At 38.5% G+C, this 21,152-nt stretch overlaps 1 protein-coding gene across 1 annotated transcript in view; it reads left to right on the plus strand.

Annotated features, from left to right (window-relative positions):
- Positions 920-21,152, plus strand: part of LOC109838086 (protein HOTHEAD-like) — a 30,533-nt gene continuing 10,300 nt past the window's right edge. Inside the window, 2 exon segments of the mRNA XM_020406556.1 lie at positions 920-1,008; positions 1,010-1,574. Coding sequence (XP_020262145.1) covers positions 943-1,008; positions 1,010-1,574 — 631 coding nt within the window. The 5' untranslated portion in view covers positions 920-942.

Consider the following 21,152-nt stretch of genomic DNA (forward strand, 5'->3'; position numbering starts at 1 on the left):
CCTTGTTTACATTTTTTGTGTTTGGTTAGTTAAGGAGGGGTTAAGTCTTCTTAACCCCTCACTTAACCATTTGCCAAACGGTACCATAGATTATTTATTTCTTGGCCTTTTCATACTAACATTGATTATCATCACACTTGTAGTTGGATTTTCTTTTTTTGCTTGTAAACTCAAATTTTTATCCTATTTATTTATAAATTCACACAGTTTCAAAAGAGTTATTTGTCTATAACTCAAACTTTATCCACATTTAGTTTTAAACTCACACGCTGCCAAAAACAATCTTAGATCTAGTGGATCATTCAGAATTTTTTCTTCGAGGTCGGTCAGCAAGGGTGAATTTTTCTAAAACTAAAGATATAATATTAACAGCTATATTATTAATTTTTTGTAATGGAATTTGGATTTTAGTATCGTTGGTGTTTTGGAATTTTGGGTCTTTAGTGTTATAGTTCTGAGTTTTCAGTATATGGGCCCATATTTAATTTGAGTTTTGGAAATTCAAATGGGTTTTAATTTTTGCAATGAGCTTAAATTGTTACTAATGTGCTTAGTGTTTTTAGATAGCTTGGGCCATGGGTGCAATTTTTAAAGTTTATTGTGGGGTAGATTAAAACATGACAAGGCTTGATATGTAATTTGTAAATTTCTAGGATGTAGCTGCACCTTAGATTGTGTATAAATCCGCCCATGCTTAGACCTAAAATATCTAATTAAATTAATTTTAAACTCAATTAGTATTTGAGCAGTTTAATATGCGATGTGTATTACTATATTTTGGTGTAAATTTCTATACTTTTATAAGTGATTAGTTGCACGATGTATTTTTAAAGCAAAAGTTCAAACTAATGTTGTAGCATCGTGCAAGTGAATTTTGCTTATTATTAACTAAAAGTCTCATATTCACATATTCATACAGCGTCCTTGCCACCCTACAACTTTATGCAAAATGCAACAGAAGCACCGCCAACATCATACTATGACTACATCATCGTCGGAGGCGGCACCGTCGGCTGTCCACGGCTGTCCGTTGGCCGCTACTCTCTCTCAAACATCCAAAGTTCTACTCTTAGAAAGAGGAGGCTCTCCTTACAACAACAACAACATAACACATCTCTCGGGCTTCACAGACTCCCTATGTGACACCTCCCTAACCTCCGCAGCCCAACAATTTGTTTCCCAAGATGGCATCAAAAACGTCCGTGCACGTGTGCTCGGTGGAGGCACGTGCCTCAATGGAGGATTCTACAGTCGAGCCAGTAGCGATTACATTAGAAAAGCTGGGTGGGACATGAGATTGGTGAAGGAGTCGTACGAATGGATTGAGGAGTTGTTGGTTCAGGAGCCGGAGTTGAAGCAGTGGCAGTCAGCTGTTAGGGATGGGCTAGTTGAGGCAGGGGTGGTACCAGATAATGGGTTTACATATGAGCATCTGACAGGGACGAAGATTGGAGGGACGATTTTTGACCAGGGTGGGCACAGGCGTACTGCTGCAGATTTACTAGCACAGGCAGAGCCAAAACAGACTACGGTTTTCTTGTGGGCTACAGTTTATAAGATCTTGTTCAAACGAGGTTAGTAATTTATTTTTCTAGTAATTATCAAATAGTTCGTGAAATTACCCTAGAGGGGGGTGAATAGGGTATTTGCTAATCTAATATGATATTAATCCCAAATTAGTACTTATTAACTAATATATAAGGATAAGCAATGGTAAACAATATGATAATAGCCGATATAAACAATGAGCACAAGATATAAGAGAAATATATGCCAATGCCAAACACAAACAAAAGAGAATGATCACGGAGTTCCGTCGACCCACGACCTACATCTCCACTCCCCATTCTCGAGAAAAATCTCCACTATCTCAATAGATAACTACACCATCGGTTTTCAACACTCACCGATAAACATTTACAACACTCACAATGTGATCACACAACATACTCTCTAAGTGTTGGCCTCTCACGTGTCGCCTTCCTCAAGTGTTCAAATTTACAACCTCTCCCTAGACTTTACAACAAACGCCACTCTTCTTGGAATCAACCACTCCTCTCGGTGTCCTTGTGTATTATAATGTGATCTCTCGACAAATAAGCTCAAATACAAATTGTTTGTTCTCTAACAAAGATGAGAATGAAATTAAGGTCACTCTCAATGAATCACTCACAACCCAAAATATACTAAATGTGAAAATACTCAAGCTCAAGGGGTGTGTGTGTAAACATTGAGTAAAGTGAAATAAAACGCAAAATAATCTAGCAAATAGAAATATAACAATTGAAATATAAACGAGCGAGAAAATTGAGTGTAGAATTACTTCTCTAAGCACAATAGAGAGAGAGATTAGGAAATTGAATGCTCAAACCAAAATTGATCTCCTCTTCTTGTAAACCACTTTTTACATAAACTAAAACACTCTTAAAAACTTGAAATAAACTTGTGAGAAACTCCCTTAAACATCCATAAGAAATAAATGAGAGTTGAGTGATTTTTAAAGCCTCTCAAACCAGCCAAAAACCCCCCAAAAACTAGAGATAAATAAAACTAGTCTTTACTAGCTATTACAGGCTAAAAAGAGCCCATCAGTCGATTGATAACGTCATCAGTCGACTGATAAAGTCGACCGTTGACAAATTCTGGATTTTTTACGTATCTGGCTTTCTAAAATCGATTGAAAATAGTAAATGAACTCCAAAAATCGTAAAATTTTGAACGAAGTTTCTAAACATGTAGATAAACATGTTATAGGAAAGAATTTTTAAAATATCACTTTCCATAAGAAATTACTATTTTAAAACAAATATTCTAGATTCTAAAAACTTTTTAAATACTTGATTTTGTAAAATCAATTTAGCACAGTAAATCAACTCCAAAAATAATTTTGGAAAATGTTTATTAAATATGTAATAGAACATGTTAAAAAAAAAATTCTCAATTTGAATTTTTCATTTGTGAAAACTCATTTATTTTATAAACTGTTAAACAATACGAAAGCGTCAAAACTTGATTTTGATGAAATCAATAAAAATAAGTTTTGAAACACATTTTAATAGATAAATAGACTTGAGAAAATATATAGAATATTGTAATCATGTCTTTAATACATAAACACATTATTTTCCAAATAAAGATGACAAATATGAAACTAGCATGTATATTTGTTAATGTAACTATTTGTTTCATATTTATTTGATTTAACTTGAAAGCGATAAATCGAAAACATGTATATGTGTAATATTTGAGCTTTAAGTATAAACATATAAAGTATAAGACCTAAACTGGAAACAATAAACCCAAACTAAGAGATCTTCAATATACTTATCTTGGTTACAGATGAAGCTTGAACTTGTACTTGACTTGAAATGCAAAGCTTCAATGGATATGATCATGTAGGCGCAAGTCCATCCAACCTCAAACAGAGAATCTTTGTGTAGAATACCTAACAAGCAAATAAGCACTCGACAAACATTGTTAGAAATTATTTATTAATCTTCAAAACTAGATTAGATAGTAAGCTCATAAACATGAAACCTAATAATCTCCCCCTTTTTTGATGATGACAAACAATCTACACAAAAAGTAAATAAAATATGCATGATACAAAATGAATACAAAAATTATAATCCTCATGTATAAAACCAATAGAATGATATACTCACAATTGACTTGTTTCTGCCCCTTTATCAATATCAAAATGGAAAAAAATAATAAGAATAACGAGCAAAAGCTCTCCATACAAATGAGCATGGGTGAGTATAAAACAAATATAGGAAAAAAGCTCTCCCTATCAAAATGACACATAAAAGTATGAAATAATGTACTAAGGCAAACATATGTGAGCTAGCATAGATACGGAACATGCTAATCACAACTCACATACAAAGAGACCAAGTAAACACACACACACACACACACACACACACACACATATCATTAAGGAAAAATTGTTACAAGAGTCCTAAACATAAATATATTAAAAAGATATATATCAACAATAAAAATATTTAAAAAATTAAAGATCAAATGTTTAATCAATAAATAAAAAAATCATAAATCATCAAACATAAATCATGATTGATTAATAACACATATAGATTATTATGAAAATGGTGTCTTAATAAAAACAATATGTATAGATTTATGAAATCAAATGAATGGAAAAACATGAGAACCATGAAAGATATTTTCAAATGAAAACAAATCACGAGAACTATGATAATTATGACAATCTTGAAAGTCCAAATAAAAATCAAAACAATCAAAAAAAGTCATGAATCTAAATTATAATAATATTTAAAACATGTTTAATCTACAAATCATCATTTTTGAAGAATAAGTTATCAAGCAGCTAGTAACGTCAAAGCATTTATATGTTTTATCCACAAAGGTCGAAAGAATTATGTTTATGACAAAATAAATGAATATCAATAATATCATTTTTGACAACAAAAACTTGATAAACAATCATGTCAAGCTCTTGGAGCTTGTTTTAACTCATATAGAGACATTTTACACCCGATAAACATGATATGAAAGAATACCAATGAATGATCAATAAATTCGGAGGGTTGCTCAAACATAAACCTCTTGTAAAAATTCAAAACCAATTTTTGAGAAACTATAAATTTTTTAAAAAGGAATCATACAAATAAAAATATTTTCTTTTATAAAAAATCATTAAAACTTTGTTTAAAAAAATCCAAAAAAATCATCTTTTAAAGAACATGAAAAATAAAAACTCTAAAAGTTTATTCTTTAAAATCAAAAACGTTTTTGTATCCACGTACTCTTAGTACCGAAGAGTTTACGGACATGACCCTTATCAATAAAGTCCAAAACCCTAGGGTTATGATCCTATTTTGGCGCAATATGTGCACGGGTCCGGTCATAGCAATATTGATGCAAATGACCCTTTCTATTGCACTACGTATAATGAAATAGATGCATTTGTTTATAATGACCATACGATTATGCACTAGAAACATTTACAAACAAAGATGGTTTTTTAGAAGTATTTTGTAAATGTGAAAACTTTTTCAAATCAAAACAAAATTTGGTCAAATGACCAAATCTACCATAATAATCACATTTATACACAATAGCATACTTATGATGAACTTTGTGTGCATGAGTATGTGCATATTACGATGAATCTTGACGTGATGCTTAAGTAGCAGAATTATTTGGCTTGATAGATTTTTGTGCATTATAATAAAATTTAGCAATATGACTTTTCGACTGCAAATAGAGCACTTATAAATCTTGTTATACATGTGTGCATAGTGTGTTGGAGTTTTGGAAGAATTTGCATGGGACTTTGCACATAAGTCCATAAGCTTATTGTTATTTGCAATGCATGTTTTTAATATTGAATCTAAACATGATATGTGACTCTTAACATGATTCAACTTATTTTCTTGCACAAATACATTGTTATTAGAAGTAGAACATATACATTATTTTTAAAAGAATTAACTCATTTCTAATGTCCTCTACTTCTAATATGACATTGTTTTTCTCATGAGTTAAATTAGCAACATTTCATATTAAAGAATCATGATCCAACTTTAGTTTATCATTGTTTTCTTTTAGGATCATATTTTCTTTAGCAATCGTATCAAATTTGGAAGCTAACAACTCTTGATCGGATTTTAATGAAACATGCTTGCTTTTTCAAATCAATAAAATTATGATGCAACTTCTTATAGGCATGCATTAATCTATCATATGCACATGCAAGTTTATAAATGGATAATTCACTTTCGGATTCTGAATCGCATACCTCACTAGGCTATCGCCTAGTGATCGTGTGTATGATAAAGATGCTCTAATCTTACTTAAAGTAGAATCCACCAAAGCGCGTTGGATCTCCTCCATGTTTCCTTGATGTACTTCTATAAATTTTTGTAATTTGTAAGCACTATCAAAATGAGCAAGCTTATTATATATAGATGAATCAAAGGCATTTAGCAAAAATTCTAACAAGAGCTTGTTCATAGTAAACATTCTCTTTCATCATTACTCCACTTAGAGTGGGTACAATATAAGCACCGTCAATAATTTCCAATAAATCAAAATGTCTAGATCTAACAAAAAGTTTGAATTTAACACACCATTGAGCATAGGAGAAATTATAAATTCTAGGAGCGATATTAAAGGCATAACCTAAGCTAGGTGCATCTTTCATAATGATAATTATAAATGCAAGCTAGGTAAACCTTTCATATCCATAATTATAAATGTAAGCAAGATGAAAATAATCTCAAAACTAGAGTAGCAAGATATAAAAGCTTAGATCTTTAACTCTAGATGGTTAAGCCACAAATCAGGAGCACCACGCTCTGATACCAAGTAAAATTATCCTAGAGCGGGGTGGAGTTGAATAGGGTATTTGCTAATCTAATCTGATATTAATGCTAAATTAATACTTATTAACTAATATCCTAGCAAGTATGATATGTAATAATTATGTAAGGATAAGCAATGATAAACAATATAACAATAGGCGATATAAACAATGAGCACAAAATATAAGAAAAATATACGCTAATGCTAAACAGAAACATAAGAAAATGATAACGGAGTTCGATCGACCAACGACCTACGTCTCCGCTCCCCAATCTCGAGGAGAATCTTCACTATCTCAAAAGATAACTACACAATCGGTTTTTAATACTCACCGATAAATATTTACAACACTCATAATGTAATAATCACACAACACACTCTCTAAGTGTTGGCCTCTCACATGTCGGCTTCCTCAAGTGCTCGGATTTACAACCTCTCTCTTGGCTTTTCAACCTCTCCCTAGGCTTTACAACCGACGTCACTTCTCTTGGAATTAACCACGCCTCTCACCAACTACTCCTCTCGGTGTTCTTGTGTATTATAATGTGATCTCTCAAAAAATAAGCTCTAATACAAATTGTTTGTTCTCTAACAAAGATGATAATGGAATTAAGCTCACTCTCAATGAATCACTCATAACCCAAAATATGCTAAATGTGAAAATACTCAAGCTCATGGGGTGTGTGTGTAAACAATTAGTAAAATAAAATAAAACTCAAAATAATCTAGCAAATATAAATATAACAATTGAAATATAAACGAGCTAGAAAATTAAGTTTAGAAATACTTCTCTAAGAACAAAGGAGAGAGATTAGGAAATTGAATGCTCAAACTGAACTTGATCTCCTCTTCTTGTAAACCTCTTTCTACAAAAACTAAAACACTCTTAAAAACTTAAAATAAATTTATGAGAAACTCTCTTAAACATTTATGAGAAATAAATGAGAGTTAAGGGCTTTTTATAGCCTCTCAAACCAGCCAAAACCCCCCAAAACCAGAGATAAAGAAAACTAGTCGTTACTAGCTGTTACAGGCTGAAAATAGCCCATCAGTCGATTGATAACGTCATCAGTCAACTGATAAAGTCGACCGTTGATAGATTCTAGAATGTTTGTGTATCTGGCTTTCTAAAATCGATTAAAAATAGTAAATCAACTCCAAAAATCATGAAATTTTAAGGAATATTTTTAAACATATTAGAGAAAGAATTTCTGAAATATAACTTCCCATTTGTGAGAAATAACTATTTTAAAATATATATTCCAGATTTTGTAAAATTAATTTAACATAGTAAATCAACTCTAAAAATAATAAATTTTTGGAAAATATTTATAAAATATATAATAGAACATGTTAGAGTAAGAATTTCTCAATTTACATTTCTCATTTGTGAAAACTTATTTATTTTGCAATTTGTTAAATAATAAGAAATCGTCAAAACTTGATTTTGATGAAATCAATACAAACAAGTTTTGAAACACTTTTTAATAAATTAATAGACTTGAGAAAAGATATAGAATAGTGTAATCAAGTCTTTAATCCATAAACATATTATTTTCGAAATAAAGATGATAAATATAAAACTAGCTTGTATGTTTGTAAATGTAACTGTTTGTTTCATATTTATTTGATTTAACTTGAAAGCGATAAACTAAAAATGTGTATGTGTGTAATATTTGAGCTTTAAGCATAAACATACAAAGCATAAGATCTAAAATAAAAATAATATATCGATGCTAAGAGATCTTAGATATGCTCGTATTGGTTACGGATGAAGCTTGAACTTGTACTTAACTTGAAATGCAAAGCTTCATTACGATGTTCCTTCCATTCTCCAATGGATATGATCGAGTAGGAGCAAGTCCATCCAACCTCCAACAGAGGATCTTTATGTAGAATACTAAACAAGAAAATAAACACTCGACAAACATTTTTGGGAATAGTTTGTTAATCATCAAAACTAGATTAGATAGTAGGCTCATAAACATGAGATCTAACAGTTCGATAATTACTCCTTTGACTATTTTTTTAAAATTTTACTCCAGAGGAAGTAATCGAATAATTTCTTACTTTGATCATATTGATCAAATATGAGCATTGTGTGTGACGCCCCTGTTTTCACATATGGCTGTAGTCCAAGATAAACCCAGAGATGTCAAACCTACCATACACCCACACTATGTAATAACATGTTTTACTAATCAAAGTAATATCCTCTAGTGGAATCAAAAGAAGTATAGGTACAAAATATGCAAAATAAAAAAATAAACATAATAAACATCATATGGAAAGAGATATCTCATAAATAAAAATTATATCTCAACTAAAATACATCTGATATATGGAATAAAGAAAATGCCTCGACATGAATCAACTAAAAATTGTATTAAGGCACACTGCCTTCATAATATGAAAACAAAACTCTAATGTTTGAATGAAACTACAAAACTACGATGGAGTCTATAATAGAAAAATCATGCGACAATGATTATGCCAGAACTCCATCATCCTGTAGCTCTCCGAAACTCTGAATCACTGAAAGAAGTTAAAAACAACAAAAAAATACAACAACAAGAGCGTCAGAGTGCTAAAACAAGATTACCTCAATCCACTCCCAGGGGAAGGGCTGCTAGATGAATTGAAAGCTCTATTTATTAAACATAGTCTACCTAAATTATTCTCTCCATATCCAATAGAATTATATTTAGACACCTATAATACGAGACGTAGTATGTCGAGTGAAATAAACCTAATAAGGAAACCCTCATATATATACCATATATCTCAAATTATAAATATCTAAACATTAATACCGAACAAGGAATAGACAACCTAAATGAAATCAATAATTAGTAACCCACAACACGAGACTGGTACGTCAAGCGAAATAATCCAAACAGGGAAACCCTCATATATATATATCATATGTCTCAAATTGTGAATCGCTAATCATTGATCCCAACGTAAGAATGAAATAAAATAGTACATGTTCGCGTGGAAAACTGTTTTCTTTTTCATTGAAATGATTGTCATCTTGGGTTACAAAGATCCGGTCTTTTATAGATTCGGTTACAACTAAATCAAAGAAAAAAATAAAAATTACAACTTTCCTCTTGTGAACAAATCACGAGCTCCTGTTTTGCGGTCGCTCGCTTGTGTGGGTTCTTTGCCAACGCCGGGGTTAATCCGTGGACCACCGCGCGATCTAGATCCGGTCGGATCTACACGAGTATGCGGGTATTATTCCACAAAGGGAATAATAGCCGGGAGGGATTAATCCACCAAGGGAATAATCGCTCAGATCTCGAGATCTAAGACCAAGCTTAGATCTGGAGTGTAGTCTCGTGTAGATCTCAGATCTGTTCTTTCTTCCTCTCGAGATCCTGCCTTTTCTGACGTGGATGGTCGCCGAGGATCAGATCTGAATGTGCAAGTCTTCTGGTCTTCAAGCTCCGGGTTCACTCTTCAATCCGGCAGAGTTTTGGCTCTTGAAATTTCGACCTCTGAAAATGAACATCTCTGGCAGTAAATCTGGATCCTGATTAGGCAGTAAATCTGATTCCTGATTTGGCAGTAAATCTGGATCCTGATTAGGCAGTAAATCCGATTCCTGATTTGGCAGTAAATCTGGATCCTGATTAGGCAGTAAATCCGCTTCTGAGTTCGAGTCCGAAACTGATCTTGATTCGATCGTGATTCGTCCGAGTTTGTCCTTGGTTGGATCACTCGTTGACTCTTTAACACTTGGCTTGATTCCAAATGCGAACGGATGTATTCCGTTGCTTGCGTGCGATTCGTCGATCTCGTCGCCTCGTTGGTTCGTCGGTTTGTGCCGAGCTGTGCTAGGGGACCTATAAGCAATTTTATATGCCTACAGATACCCCCTCCAAAGTATTTCAGTCTCGTTCTTTTATAGAAGAGTCTGGAATACTTTGGATATGATTGTCCCCACCTTCAGTCGGTGTAACGGGACCTTGGAATGGCTTCTGTTCTTGATTCCTTCAATCCTTCAGGCTATTCGGTGCTTTGTCGAATGTCTGTAAGGGTTCTGGTGCTGCATTTATTGTCTGACCGTTTGTCGGAATTTTGAACTTTGAAGTCGATTCCTGATTTTCAATCTTTAGCTCGTATAACTAACCATCGATTGCTGGCGTTGAGTCTTTATTTGTGACGCGTTGTCCGGCGCAGTGTTGTTGAGTTATTCTTAAGAATATTTTTAGAAAAATATTCTCCAGAAACTTCTCAACAAAAATAGGGAATAGTTTATACTCGTATACCTTATTGGAGTAATAAGAAGCAGTTTATACTCGTATACTTTTCGGAGTAGTAAGAAGCAGTTTATACTCGTATACTTTTCGGAGTATAAGAAGCAGTTTATACTCGTATACTTTTCGGAGTATTGATTCTTTCATTGCAACGCATTGATAGGCGTTGACCTAGGGTTACGCGTTGTCCGGCGTTGACCTAGGGTTTTGAACGTCGTACGTTGATTTTTTGATCGCAACGCATTGACTGGCGTTGACCTAGGGTTACGCGTTGTCCGGCGTTGACCTTAGGGTTTTGGACGTCGTACGTTGACTGTTTGATTGCAACGCGTTGACTGGCGTTGACCTAGGGTTATGCGTTGTCCGGCGTACCTTAGGTTTTTTGAATTTTTTGCTCGCAACGTGTTGACTGGCGTTGACCTAAGGTTACGCGTTGTCCGGCGTTGACCCTGGGGTTTTGACCGTCATACAATGACATTTTGATCGCAACGCGTTGACTGGCGTTGACCTAGGGTTACGCGTTGACCGGCGTTAACCCTAGGGTTTCGAATGTCGTTGGATGCTCCGGTCACGAGACCAACTAATGAAGCTGATGCGTCAGTGACTCTCGTATTTGTAGAATTTTTTGGCAAATCCCCAGCCATCAACGGGTTTGATGCGCCTTTACCGATTACCGTTTGAATCGGGCTAGCATGCGGATTGTTTAAGTCCGTTCCGCATGTGACGTTATGCTAAAAGAGTTAACTCTTTTAGTGCTACGATATTGAATACGTAGACTTCGTCTTTCTCCTGTGAAAAGACTAAACAGCAACGTGTATCAGACGTTGACTTAGGATTTTTGGCAAATCCTCAGCCCTCAACGGATTTGTCATGCTTTTACCGATTACCGTTTGAATCGGGCTTACATGCGGATTGTCTTAAGTCCGTTCCGCATGTGACGTTGTGCTAAAGGAATGAACTCCCTTAGACTTGATGCTACGACTTCGAATACGTAGACTTCGTCTTTCTCACGGGAATAGACTACCCGGCGACGCGTGTTAGGCGTTAACTTTAGGATTTTTGGCTAACCCCAAGCCTTTAACGGATTTGATTAGCCTTTACCGACTACCGTTTGAGTCGGGCTAGCATGCGGATTGACGAAATCCGTTCCGCATGTAACGTTGTGCTAAGAGAGTGAATTCTCTTAGACTTTGTGCTATGATGTTGAATACATAGGCTTTACCATTGTTATGGGAATAGGCTACCCAGCAACGTGTATTAGACGTTGACTTATCCCTACTTAGGCTTCGGGATAAAAATACCCCAGACTGGTATTCTGGTGTCTTTTTCAATCGGTAAAAGACTAAACCGGCGACACGTGTTAGGTGTCGACATATCCTTTCTTAGGATTCAGGATGACATTCCCCATGCGTGTAAGGCATGGATTTTGGTGTTATTAATAACAACCTGTCACAATGTTGAATATGTGAACGGGTGTTCTTTTTAAACGGTTAAGAACTGACCGGCAGCGCGTGTCAGGCGCAGACTTATCCTTGCTTAGGTTTCAGGATAGAATACCCCAGAATCGAACTCTGGTGTCTTTTTGTGCGGAAAAAGACTAAACCGGCAGCGCGTGTTAGGCGCAGACTTATCCCTGCTTAGGATTCGGGATAAACTTCCTAGGATGAATCCTGAATTCTTCGAAAAGGATTGGTATGGGGAAGGAAGAATTTTATATTCTATTCCCCGAACAAAGAAGGAAAGGAGACTCGAGGTGGGATCTCCACCCCCAGAATCCGGAAAGGTGAAACTAAGAGTGGGATCTCCACTCCGAGAATCAAAAAGATTCGGATAACCCTAACTGTCGGAAGGTTTGATTATCGAACTAAAGATGAATTTCTCGTTTATCGAGAATGAATCGTGGTTTTGGTCCTAACTGTAGGAAGGTTTGACCAAGTGGGAGGTTTGAGGTGACCCTAACTGTAGGAAGGTTTGATCACTCGATTTGAAAGTGGACCTCTCGTTCATTGGAGGAATCGAGAGGGGTTTTTGGTTTTGGTCCTAACTGTAGAAAGGTTTGACCGAATGGAAGGTTTAAGACGATCCTAACTGTAGGAAGGTTTGATCGCTTGATTTGTGGACCTCTCGTTCATTGGGAGAATCGAGAGGGGATTTTGACTGTGGTCCTAACTGTAAGAAGGTTTGACCAATCAGGAACTTTACGTCCAGACTCTAACAGAGAGAGTGTTGAGTGCACAGACACAGTGAGAACTTGAATGGGAGTCCTTATTCATTACATTGCTGTGGTTTTGGGAACTTCCCGTTACATAAATCGTCCACCCCCAGTTTCCTCTGCGGAACTGGTTCGGACATTATTATCAGTTAACTAACCGGGTTATCCTTAAGAATATTAGCTTAATATTCTCCAGGAACTTCCCGTCAAAAGTGGGGAAACAGTTTAGACTCATATACCTATTGGAGTATCAGGGAGTAGTTTAACCTCTTATACCGGTCGGAGGATTGAGAAACAGTTTATACTCGTATACTCTTTGGAGTGTCAGGAAGCAGTTTATACTCTTATACCGGTCGGAGTTTTGCCGTTTTTATTTGGCTTACCTTAGCGTTATAACGCCGGCTTCGACCAAGGTCTGAATGCTATTCCTGAGAGCAAAGCAATCCTTGGTGGGATGAACAACCCTTCTGTGGTATGCACAGTACTTTGGGTCCGTAGTGTTATCAGCTTCCTCCTGATTCGTGATAGGTGGTAGCTTGATCTTGTTGCCTTCGAGGAGCGATTCGAAGATGGTTGGAACGTCTTCGTCCTTGAAGGAATACTCTCTCTGGAGTCTCGGACCCGAAGTCTTCTGCTGCCTTCGGGATTGCTGTTGTGACGCTTGATTAGCACCACCAGCAGCTGCAGGTGCTTTGCCCTTACCACGGGAAGCGAAGTTTGAGTCCAGCAGATTAACCGTCGGTTGGTTCCTTTCGGCCTTCTTCCTTTTAAGGAAGCGTTCGGCTTGTTCACCGCGCACCTTCAGATCCTTCCAAGTGTCAGACGGTGCTGTCCCCATTGCCTCCAATACGTCCAATGCGAGGTTGTTGTGGCAAGTCTGGAGAATGAATTCCTCGGTGATCGGGTCCCGGCAATTCATCGCCTTGTTCCGGAACCTTTTGACGAAGGTGTCGACTAACTCCCCGTCTTTTTGTTTCTCGTCGAGCAACGATCCGATAGAGATCTCGGTGTCGTCGTCGAAGAAATTTGCAAGGAACTTCGTCTCCATGTCATCCCAGCTGTTCACGCTTCCTGGCTTGAGGCGACGATACCAATCGAAGGCAGCTCCGCGAAGAGTGCCGACGAATGACCGCACCATCAGAGGCTCGTTCCCAGAGATAGCACCCAGGTGCGATTTGAAATAAATCAAATGCTGGGTGGGGGAACCCCTTCCATCGAACGGCGTGAAGTTGATTAGACTAAACTTCGCCGGATAGGGGATTGATTCCCATTCCCTCGGGTATGGACAAGGAATGCCCGTTTTCTTTACCTCTTGAGCAGACAGCAACGTATTGATTTTACTCTCGAGGCTTTTGATCTTCAAGTCTTCACTTGTATCCCCGTTGGCATCCTCACTACCACCCCCTGCATTGATGGGAGGGTTATTGGCATTGTGAGCTTCATCCCCATCCGCGTGCTCCTTTTCCTGAGCAACCTGGTTACGGTGGCTTGGTTCACCTTGTTGGTTCCTGAATGCTTGGATTTGCTGTTCATGCATCTCTCTCATCTGCTGCATGGCCGTCTCCATCTCGAATTTAAAACTTTCTTTCTGCTTAGCCAAAGCGTCTTCAAGCATTTTGGCCATTTCTTCCGCGCCTATCATGAATGACTCGCGGGGTTGTCCTTCGCTGGACACTGTATTGTCCGATGCGACAGCAGAGCAGGAATCCGATTCTTCATCTTCCGAAGGCAATCTTATCCGAACCCTACCATAAGTTCCTCGTGCGATGGCTCCGGACTGCAGACGGGTTACACGCCGGGACGCTTCCAGAAACGATTTGAGATCAATCTGTGTCGATGTCTCTTTGCTGGTCATGTTGGCGGTGACCTTCGGAAATTCTCCATCCTTAACCACTGTTCTTCTTTGCCGGAAGCGCCTATGCCTTGGTTTTGGCGTTTCGGTGCCGAGCCTTTCGAACACTGAAATTCTCTCGGGGACTCCCTTGATGCAGTTGCATTGAGACAGTACTACCCGAATGAGCTTGGCACATGGGCACTGAGTTTCGAGCCCTTGAGGGCTTCTTTTTCTTGTTTTGTTCGTACCCCCAGCACGATAGTACAACTCGTCCATTTGATCGGAGTAACCTATCGCGTGTTGGCATGATTTCCCAGGTATAACGTTATCATCCTCGGATGACAACGTTTCCTTCTGAGAGCAAACTGCCTTATTTGGACTTCCGAGAGTCACTCGCCTCGAAACACGCCTTTGTAGACATGAATTCTCAGCGGGCTCCCGAACTTCGATGCGCAAGGTAGTGCGCTTGGGTGCCGTAAACTCTTTGTCATGTTGAGGGTTGTGTCGACCCCCAGCATGTTGATTAGTTCGGAGCCTCTTCATCGGGCCCGAGCGTTCATGGACTTCGTTGCGCTCGTCGGGAATTGGACCGAGGCGCTCCAAGATTGACCTCCTTCCTCGGGATGGTTCGGGAGGTTGAACTCGTTTTGAAGGCTGTAAAGGTCGATCCTCGGCCTGACTCACCACTTTGGACTTTGGCCTCCATATTTTGTGAGTTAGTGGTGATTTCTTGGCTACTCCATTCTGCCACCTTCTACGGGCTTCTTGAACTTGAGCTCGTGCTTGTGCTGAGAGTGCGCGGCGCTTCTGAATGCGATCCTCCAGCGTTGAACGGTTCCGTTTGACACGGATCCATTCGTTCGTTGGTGGCTTGGAGGAGTTGCCATTCATTGGTTGTTGAGGTCGTTCGCCTCTTCTGTTCTTCAGATCCGTGTTGTAACGGATCCCGTCCACAGATTCCATTGCCTTTGCGATTTGTTTCGCAAGGCGCTGACGTTGCCTTTGGCGGGCTCTCTTTGAGAGAGTCACTACGCCCTCGGCAACGGAAGATTCGGCCAGAGCAGATCTGACCTGGTTGGAAGGAGAGATCTCACCCGATGCAGCTTCGGCATCAAACGGGGCGAGATCTTCGTTGGCAGCTTCAACTTCTTCGTACCAACGAAGTTTTCTCTTGGAAGAGAGCTTTGGAGACTTGGACTTGCGAGGGGAGGTGGATTCGGACGAGGATGACAGATACTCCTCGAACTTTTGTTGGTCGAATTCGTACTCGACCTCCTCCTCGACCGGGATCGGGATCCGCGGCTGCGACGCGACAGCTTCGGCAGTAAAGCTGTTGGCTCCCACTGTGGTCGCCAGATTGTTCGCGGGAAAAATCGTAGCTTTCTTCATTGTTGATATCATTGCTATCTCAGTTAACAACTTTATGCGTTACAAAGATCCGGTCTTTTTATAAGATCCGGTTACAATGAAAAATCAAAGAAAACAAAGTAAAGATTACAATTTTCCTTATTTGTCGAACTAATCGCGAGCTCCTGTTTTGCGGTCGCTCGCTTTGGTGGGTTCTTTGCCTGCGCCGGGGTTATTTGCCGTGGACCACCGCGTGATCTCGATCCGGTCGGATCTACACGATATGACGGGTAATATTCCACCAAGGGAATAATAGCCGGGAGGGATTGTTTCACCAAGGAAACAACCGCTCGAATCTCGGGATCTAAGAACCAAGCTTAGATCCGGAGTGTGATCGTGTAGATCTCAAATCCAATCCTCTCGAACTCCTGCCTTATTTGGCGTTGGTGATCGCCGAGCACCGGATCTGAAAGTCCAAGTCTCCAAGCCTTCAAAGTTGTGATCTTTTTTAGATCTGAGTCTTCAATCCAGCAGGGCTTCGCCTCTCTCCAAAATTTCCAACCTCTGAAACAAATGAGCACAAGGCCTATTTATAGGCACTCAGAACTGTGCATTTGCACAGTTCTGAGCCTAGCCACCCATGGGTGGCTCGGCCTTGGCCGAGCCACCTCAGGGTGGCTCGGCCTTGGCCGAGCCACCCTGGGGTGGCTCGGCTTTGGCCGAGCCACCTCAGGGTGGCTCGGCCTTGGCCGAGCCACCCTGGGGTGGCTCGGCCACCGAGCCACCTCAGGGTGGCTCGGCTTGGGCCGAGCCACCCTGGGGTGGTTCGGTTTCGGCCGAGTCCCCGGGTGTTTGTCCGTTTCGTCCTTTGTTTCCGGTTCTGGTTCTCTTGTGTGGTTGATTGACTTGGCAACGACTTGTTGACTTGATTCCAGATATGGCAGTGAGTCGGGTTCCTGATATGGCAGTAAACCAACTTCTGAATTTGAGTCCGGAATTGATGTTGATTTGATCGTGATTCATCCGAGTTCGCTCTTGTTTAGATGACTCGGTGATTCACCTAAACATTGGTTTGATTCCGCGTGCGAGTGGATGCATTCCAATGCTTGGGTGCGATTTGTCGCCTCGTTAACCTGCTCCGTTGCGTATAGCTTGGCTTCAGCGTTGGCGAGCTAACGGTCTTGTTTGGATACGTCGCCCGGTGGTCCGTTTGTTAAATCGGCGTCGAGCTGTGCTAAGGGACCTATAGGCAATTTTATACGCCTACAGATACCCCCTCCAAAGTATTTCAGTCTCATTCTTTTATAGAAGAGTCTGGAATACTTTGGATGTGATTGTCCCAACCTTCAGTCGGTGTAACGGGACTCTGGAATGACTTCTGTTCTGGATTCCTTCAATTCCTTCAGGCTATTCAGTGCTTTGTAGAATGCCTGTAGGGGTTCCGGTGCTGCATCGTGGTTCGTCCGAGTATGCTCTTGGTTGGATGACTCGTTGACTCTTCGAGCACTTGGCTTGATCCCACACGCGAATGGACGTATTTCGTTACTTGCGTGCGATTCGTCGATCTCGTCGCCTCGTTGGTTCATCGGTTTGTGCCGAGCTGTGCTAAGGGACCTATAAGCAATTTTATATGCCTACAGTACACAAGGTAAATATATTCATAATATCATATTTATAATATCTTTCACTATCACTGAGAAGATAAGATAATTACCAACATATATTCCCACATACTTTCAAGTTGTAAAGTATCTCGGTCATATATCTCAGCAATGTGTTATATACACAACAGGTATCTGCCAAAAACTCAGGCTATCTGTCACGCCCCGCTTTCCAAAATACCGGAGAATCGGGACATGAACAAGCCCGTGACGTAGTAGATTGAGAAGAAATAAACACTACATTTTTTCCCTTCTTCATTTTCTTCTCAATCCAATACGCTAAGCGACAAATACATAAATCTCAATCACATGCCCTCGATCATAATAGCAAAAATATAAAGATAATCCAGAATAAGAAATAAACATATCATCAATGGTAAATCATTCCAGATGTAAAAAATATGGGTCAAACATACCCTTATTATAAAAACGGTCCAACTAAGAATAAAAATACATAGTTCATAATAAAAAAATACTGATAAAATAACTAAACTTATCATCAAACTAAAGAAAATATTGTAAAAGAGTTCTATTGTCCAACTACCACTACAGAAGAAAACCACTACTCTTCAGCTTGTCCTTCTACTCCGTTTGCAAGACACTCTTACTGAGAATCTTCTGATTCCTATACGATTCCGAACTGAGGCTATCCGTCTCCTAAATCTGATGTACACCAGAGAAAATAGGTGTATGTTAACGTCCATGGCACACAGCAAGATCTCACAGAGAGAATAAGAACGATCGAATGACCAATGTAATAACAATAATAATAAATAGAAACATACAGCTGGAATACTAACAAGCTAGATGATCGAATGACCAATGTAATAACAATAATAATAAATAGAAACATACAGCTGGAATACTAACAAGCTAGATGCAATCCATCACTAGACAATAATAATAAATAGAAACATACAGCTGGAATACTAACAAGCTAGATGCAATCCATCACTAGAGTATAATGATCAGAAGAATCCATAATCATTTGAGTAACAAGGACATACCACTAGATGGAATTAATACTTAAAATCTATAACTCGAGACGTAGTACGTCGAGCGAAATAATCTAAATAAGGAAACCCTCATGTATATGCCATATGTCTTAATTTGTAGATAATTAAATATTAATCCTGATCTAGGTATGAAAAGAAATATAACTGGTCCACATCTCACAAGAACCCATAAACATTCAAATAACAAGGTCATATAGTTAACCATCTTATAACTGGTCACTGGTCTACCTCTCACATAGAGTTGAAGCTCATATTCTTAGATAACCGGTTGTTCACAAATCATCTACGCGTAATGTTTCACTGCCCTCCTCAGACCCACCCTTGTGCTACACAAGAATTTCACTGGTGTGAGCCTAGAAATAATCAACAATCACAATATCACTACCCCTCAGACCCACCCCAGTGCTATATAGGAATTTTATTGGTGCAAGCCTGGAAATAATCAACAATCACAATATCACTTCCCCTCAGACCCACCCTAGTGCTACACATGAATTTTACTGGTGCGAGCCTGTAAGATACATCAACAGTCTTATCTGATTATATAAATACTGACTTCCCCATCCTAACTCTTCTCGTTTTTCTAAGTTAACCATAATCTTCATTGAAAACTCGGGTTCACCACCTAAACCAGTCAACACACTCACACATGTCACTAAGTCTGTTCATAACGCACAAGGCTACAAAATCAAGAACTACTAAGTTTCTCAACACATCAACAGATCATGAATATAGTATGGCATATTAAACATGATTACGCAAGTTTATGAAGTTGAAATGAGAACTATAATGAACATGAAATGCATAAACAAAATACTACAGCATGAATACATACATAAGGGACTTCATCACTACTGGAATAACCAAACTCCTCATGCAAGTTACTCGTACTTAATTATTCTACCACATAAAATTATAGTAAAAAGAAAACGGGGAACTGATATCATTATGCACGTGAAATGTCGTGCTCTACGACGATCAGTTCTACGTTCTTAATAAATGAAATATTCTTTCTATTAATAAATTTTGAAAACTATCCCTCGTCATAACTACTAAAAAATAATCATTTAAAAAAATAGTTAATATATACATATACATATATTTTTATTTAATTTAATTTTTTATAAATTCTTTTTCTGTAAGAGTTCGCAAATTCTAACATAACCCTAACTTGTCATTCATATCCATATACATTAAATATATTTTAACGGAAATTAACAATTAAACTCTACACATATATAACTAATTGGTCATCTTCATCCAACGTAAATTTTTGGTTGTACACATCAACCGCAATAACGATAATAATCGTAATAATAATTAACCATAATAATAATTTAACTACATGTAATAATCATACTAACAACAATATTAACCACAAAATAATTTATCTACATATAATCATCATAATAACACGATATTAACCACAAATAATTTTGTTATCTTAATACAACTTAATTGAAATAATTAACCATTAATTAAGAAAATGAAGGTAAACACGAGATCTTTCTTGCGACGCAGATTGGATCCGATGTGAGAAGTGGGTTCGGTGGCTCGGGGCTGACGACGACGGCTCGACGACGGCTCGACTCGGTAGAGGAGGCGGCTGCAGCACTGGCCTGCAGTGGCTGCGGGGCTGGCCTGGCATGGTCGACAGTAGTTGTTGCAGCGGTGAGGTGGTTGCTGCATCAATTTGGGAGGTTGGGCGGTTGTCGGTAGGCTGCGGGCGGTTGTTCGAGGTCTCAGGGCGCTGGCTACAACAGCAGCCTGATGGAGGAGGTAGCGAGGTGTTAAGGTGGACTAAGCGAACGGATCAGAGGAGCAGTGGTTGCAGCGCGACGGCCTGAGGGAGGAGTGCGAGGTTTAATGTGACTAAGCGACAGGATCAGAGGATGCGGTGGTTGCAAGCGACGACCTGAGGGAGGAGTGCGGAGATGCGGCGCAAGGGGAGGTGGCTGTGGTGTTGGGGCGGAGGTTATGGGGGGCCTGGTAGGTTGCGTCGGGGTCAAGGAGGAGGAGCTCACGTAGGGCTGCTTTGAGGGAGGAGAGAGAGAGAGAGTTGAGATGAAGAGAGAGGAAGAGAGAAGGTGATGGAGTGGCGAGCTAGAAATAAATACGAGAGAGGGGGTATAAATATATATGATTGTAATTAGGGTTAGGGTTTAGGTATTTAACTAAAATAATTAATTACGGGTACTTAAAAAATTAACTAATTATAGAATAATATCTACAAATAAAAACATATATGTTGTGCTAATACAACAGTTGTTACGATATAGTCAAAACATACGCATATTGTACAATTAAACAAAAATAATAAATAAATAAAATATATTTACTTACTTTTAAAATCAAATAATTATGGGATAATCATAGACACGGTAAAAATACCAGTTATACTAATACAATCGATAATATGCAATAGTAGAAATAATACAATAAATTATATAAATAATACGTAAT

Source organism: Asparagus officinalis, chromosome 4 (genome assembly GCF_001876935.1).
Source record: "Asparagus officinalis chromosome 4, Aspof.V1, whole genome shotgun sequence".
In the NCBI taxonomy this organism is placed as follows: domain Eukaryota; kingdom Viridiplantae; phylum Streptophyta; class Magnoliopsida; order Asparagales; family Asparagaceae; genus Asparagus; species Asparagus officinalis.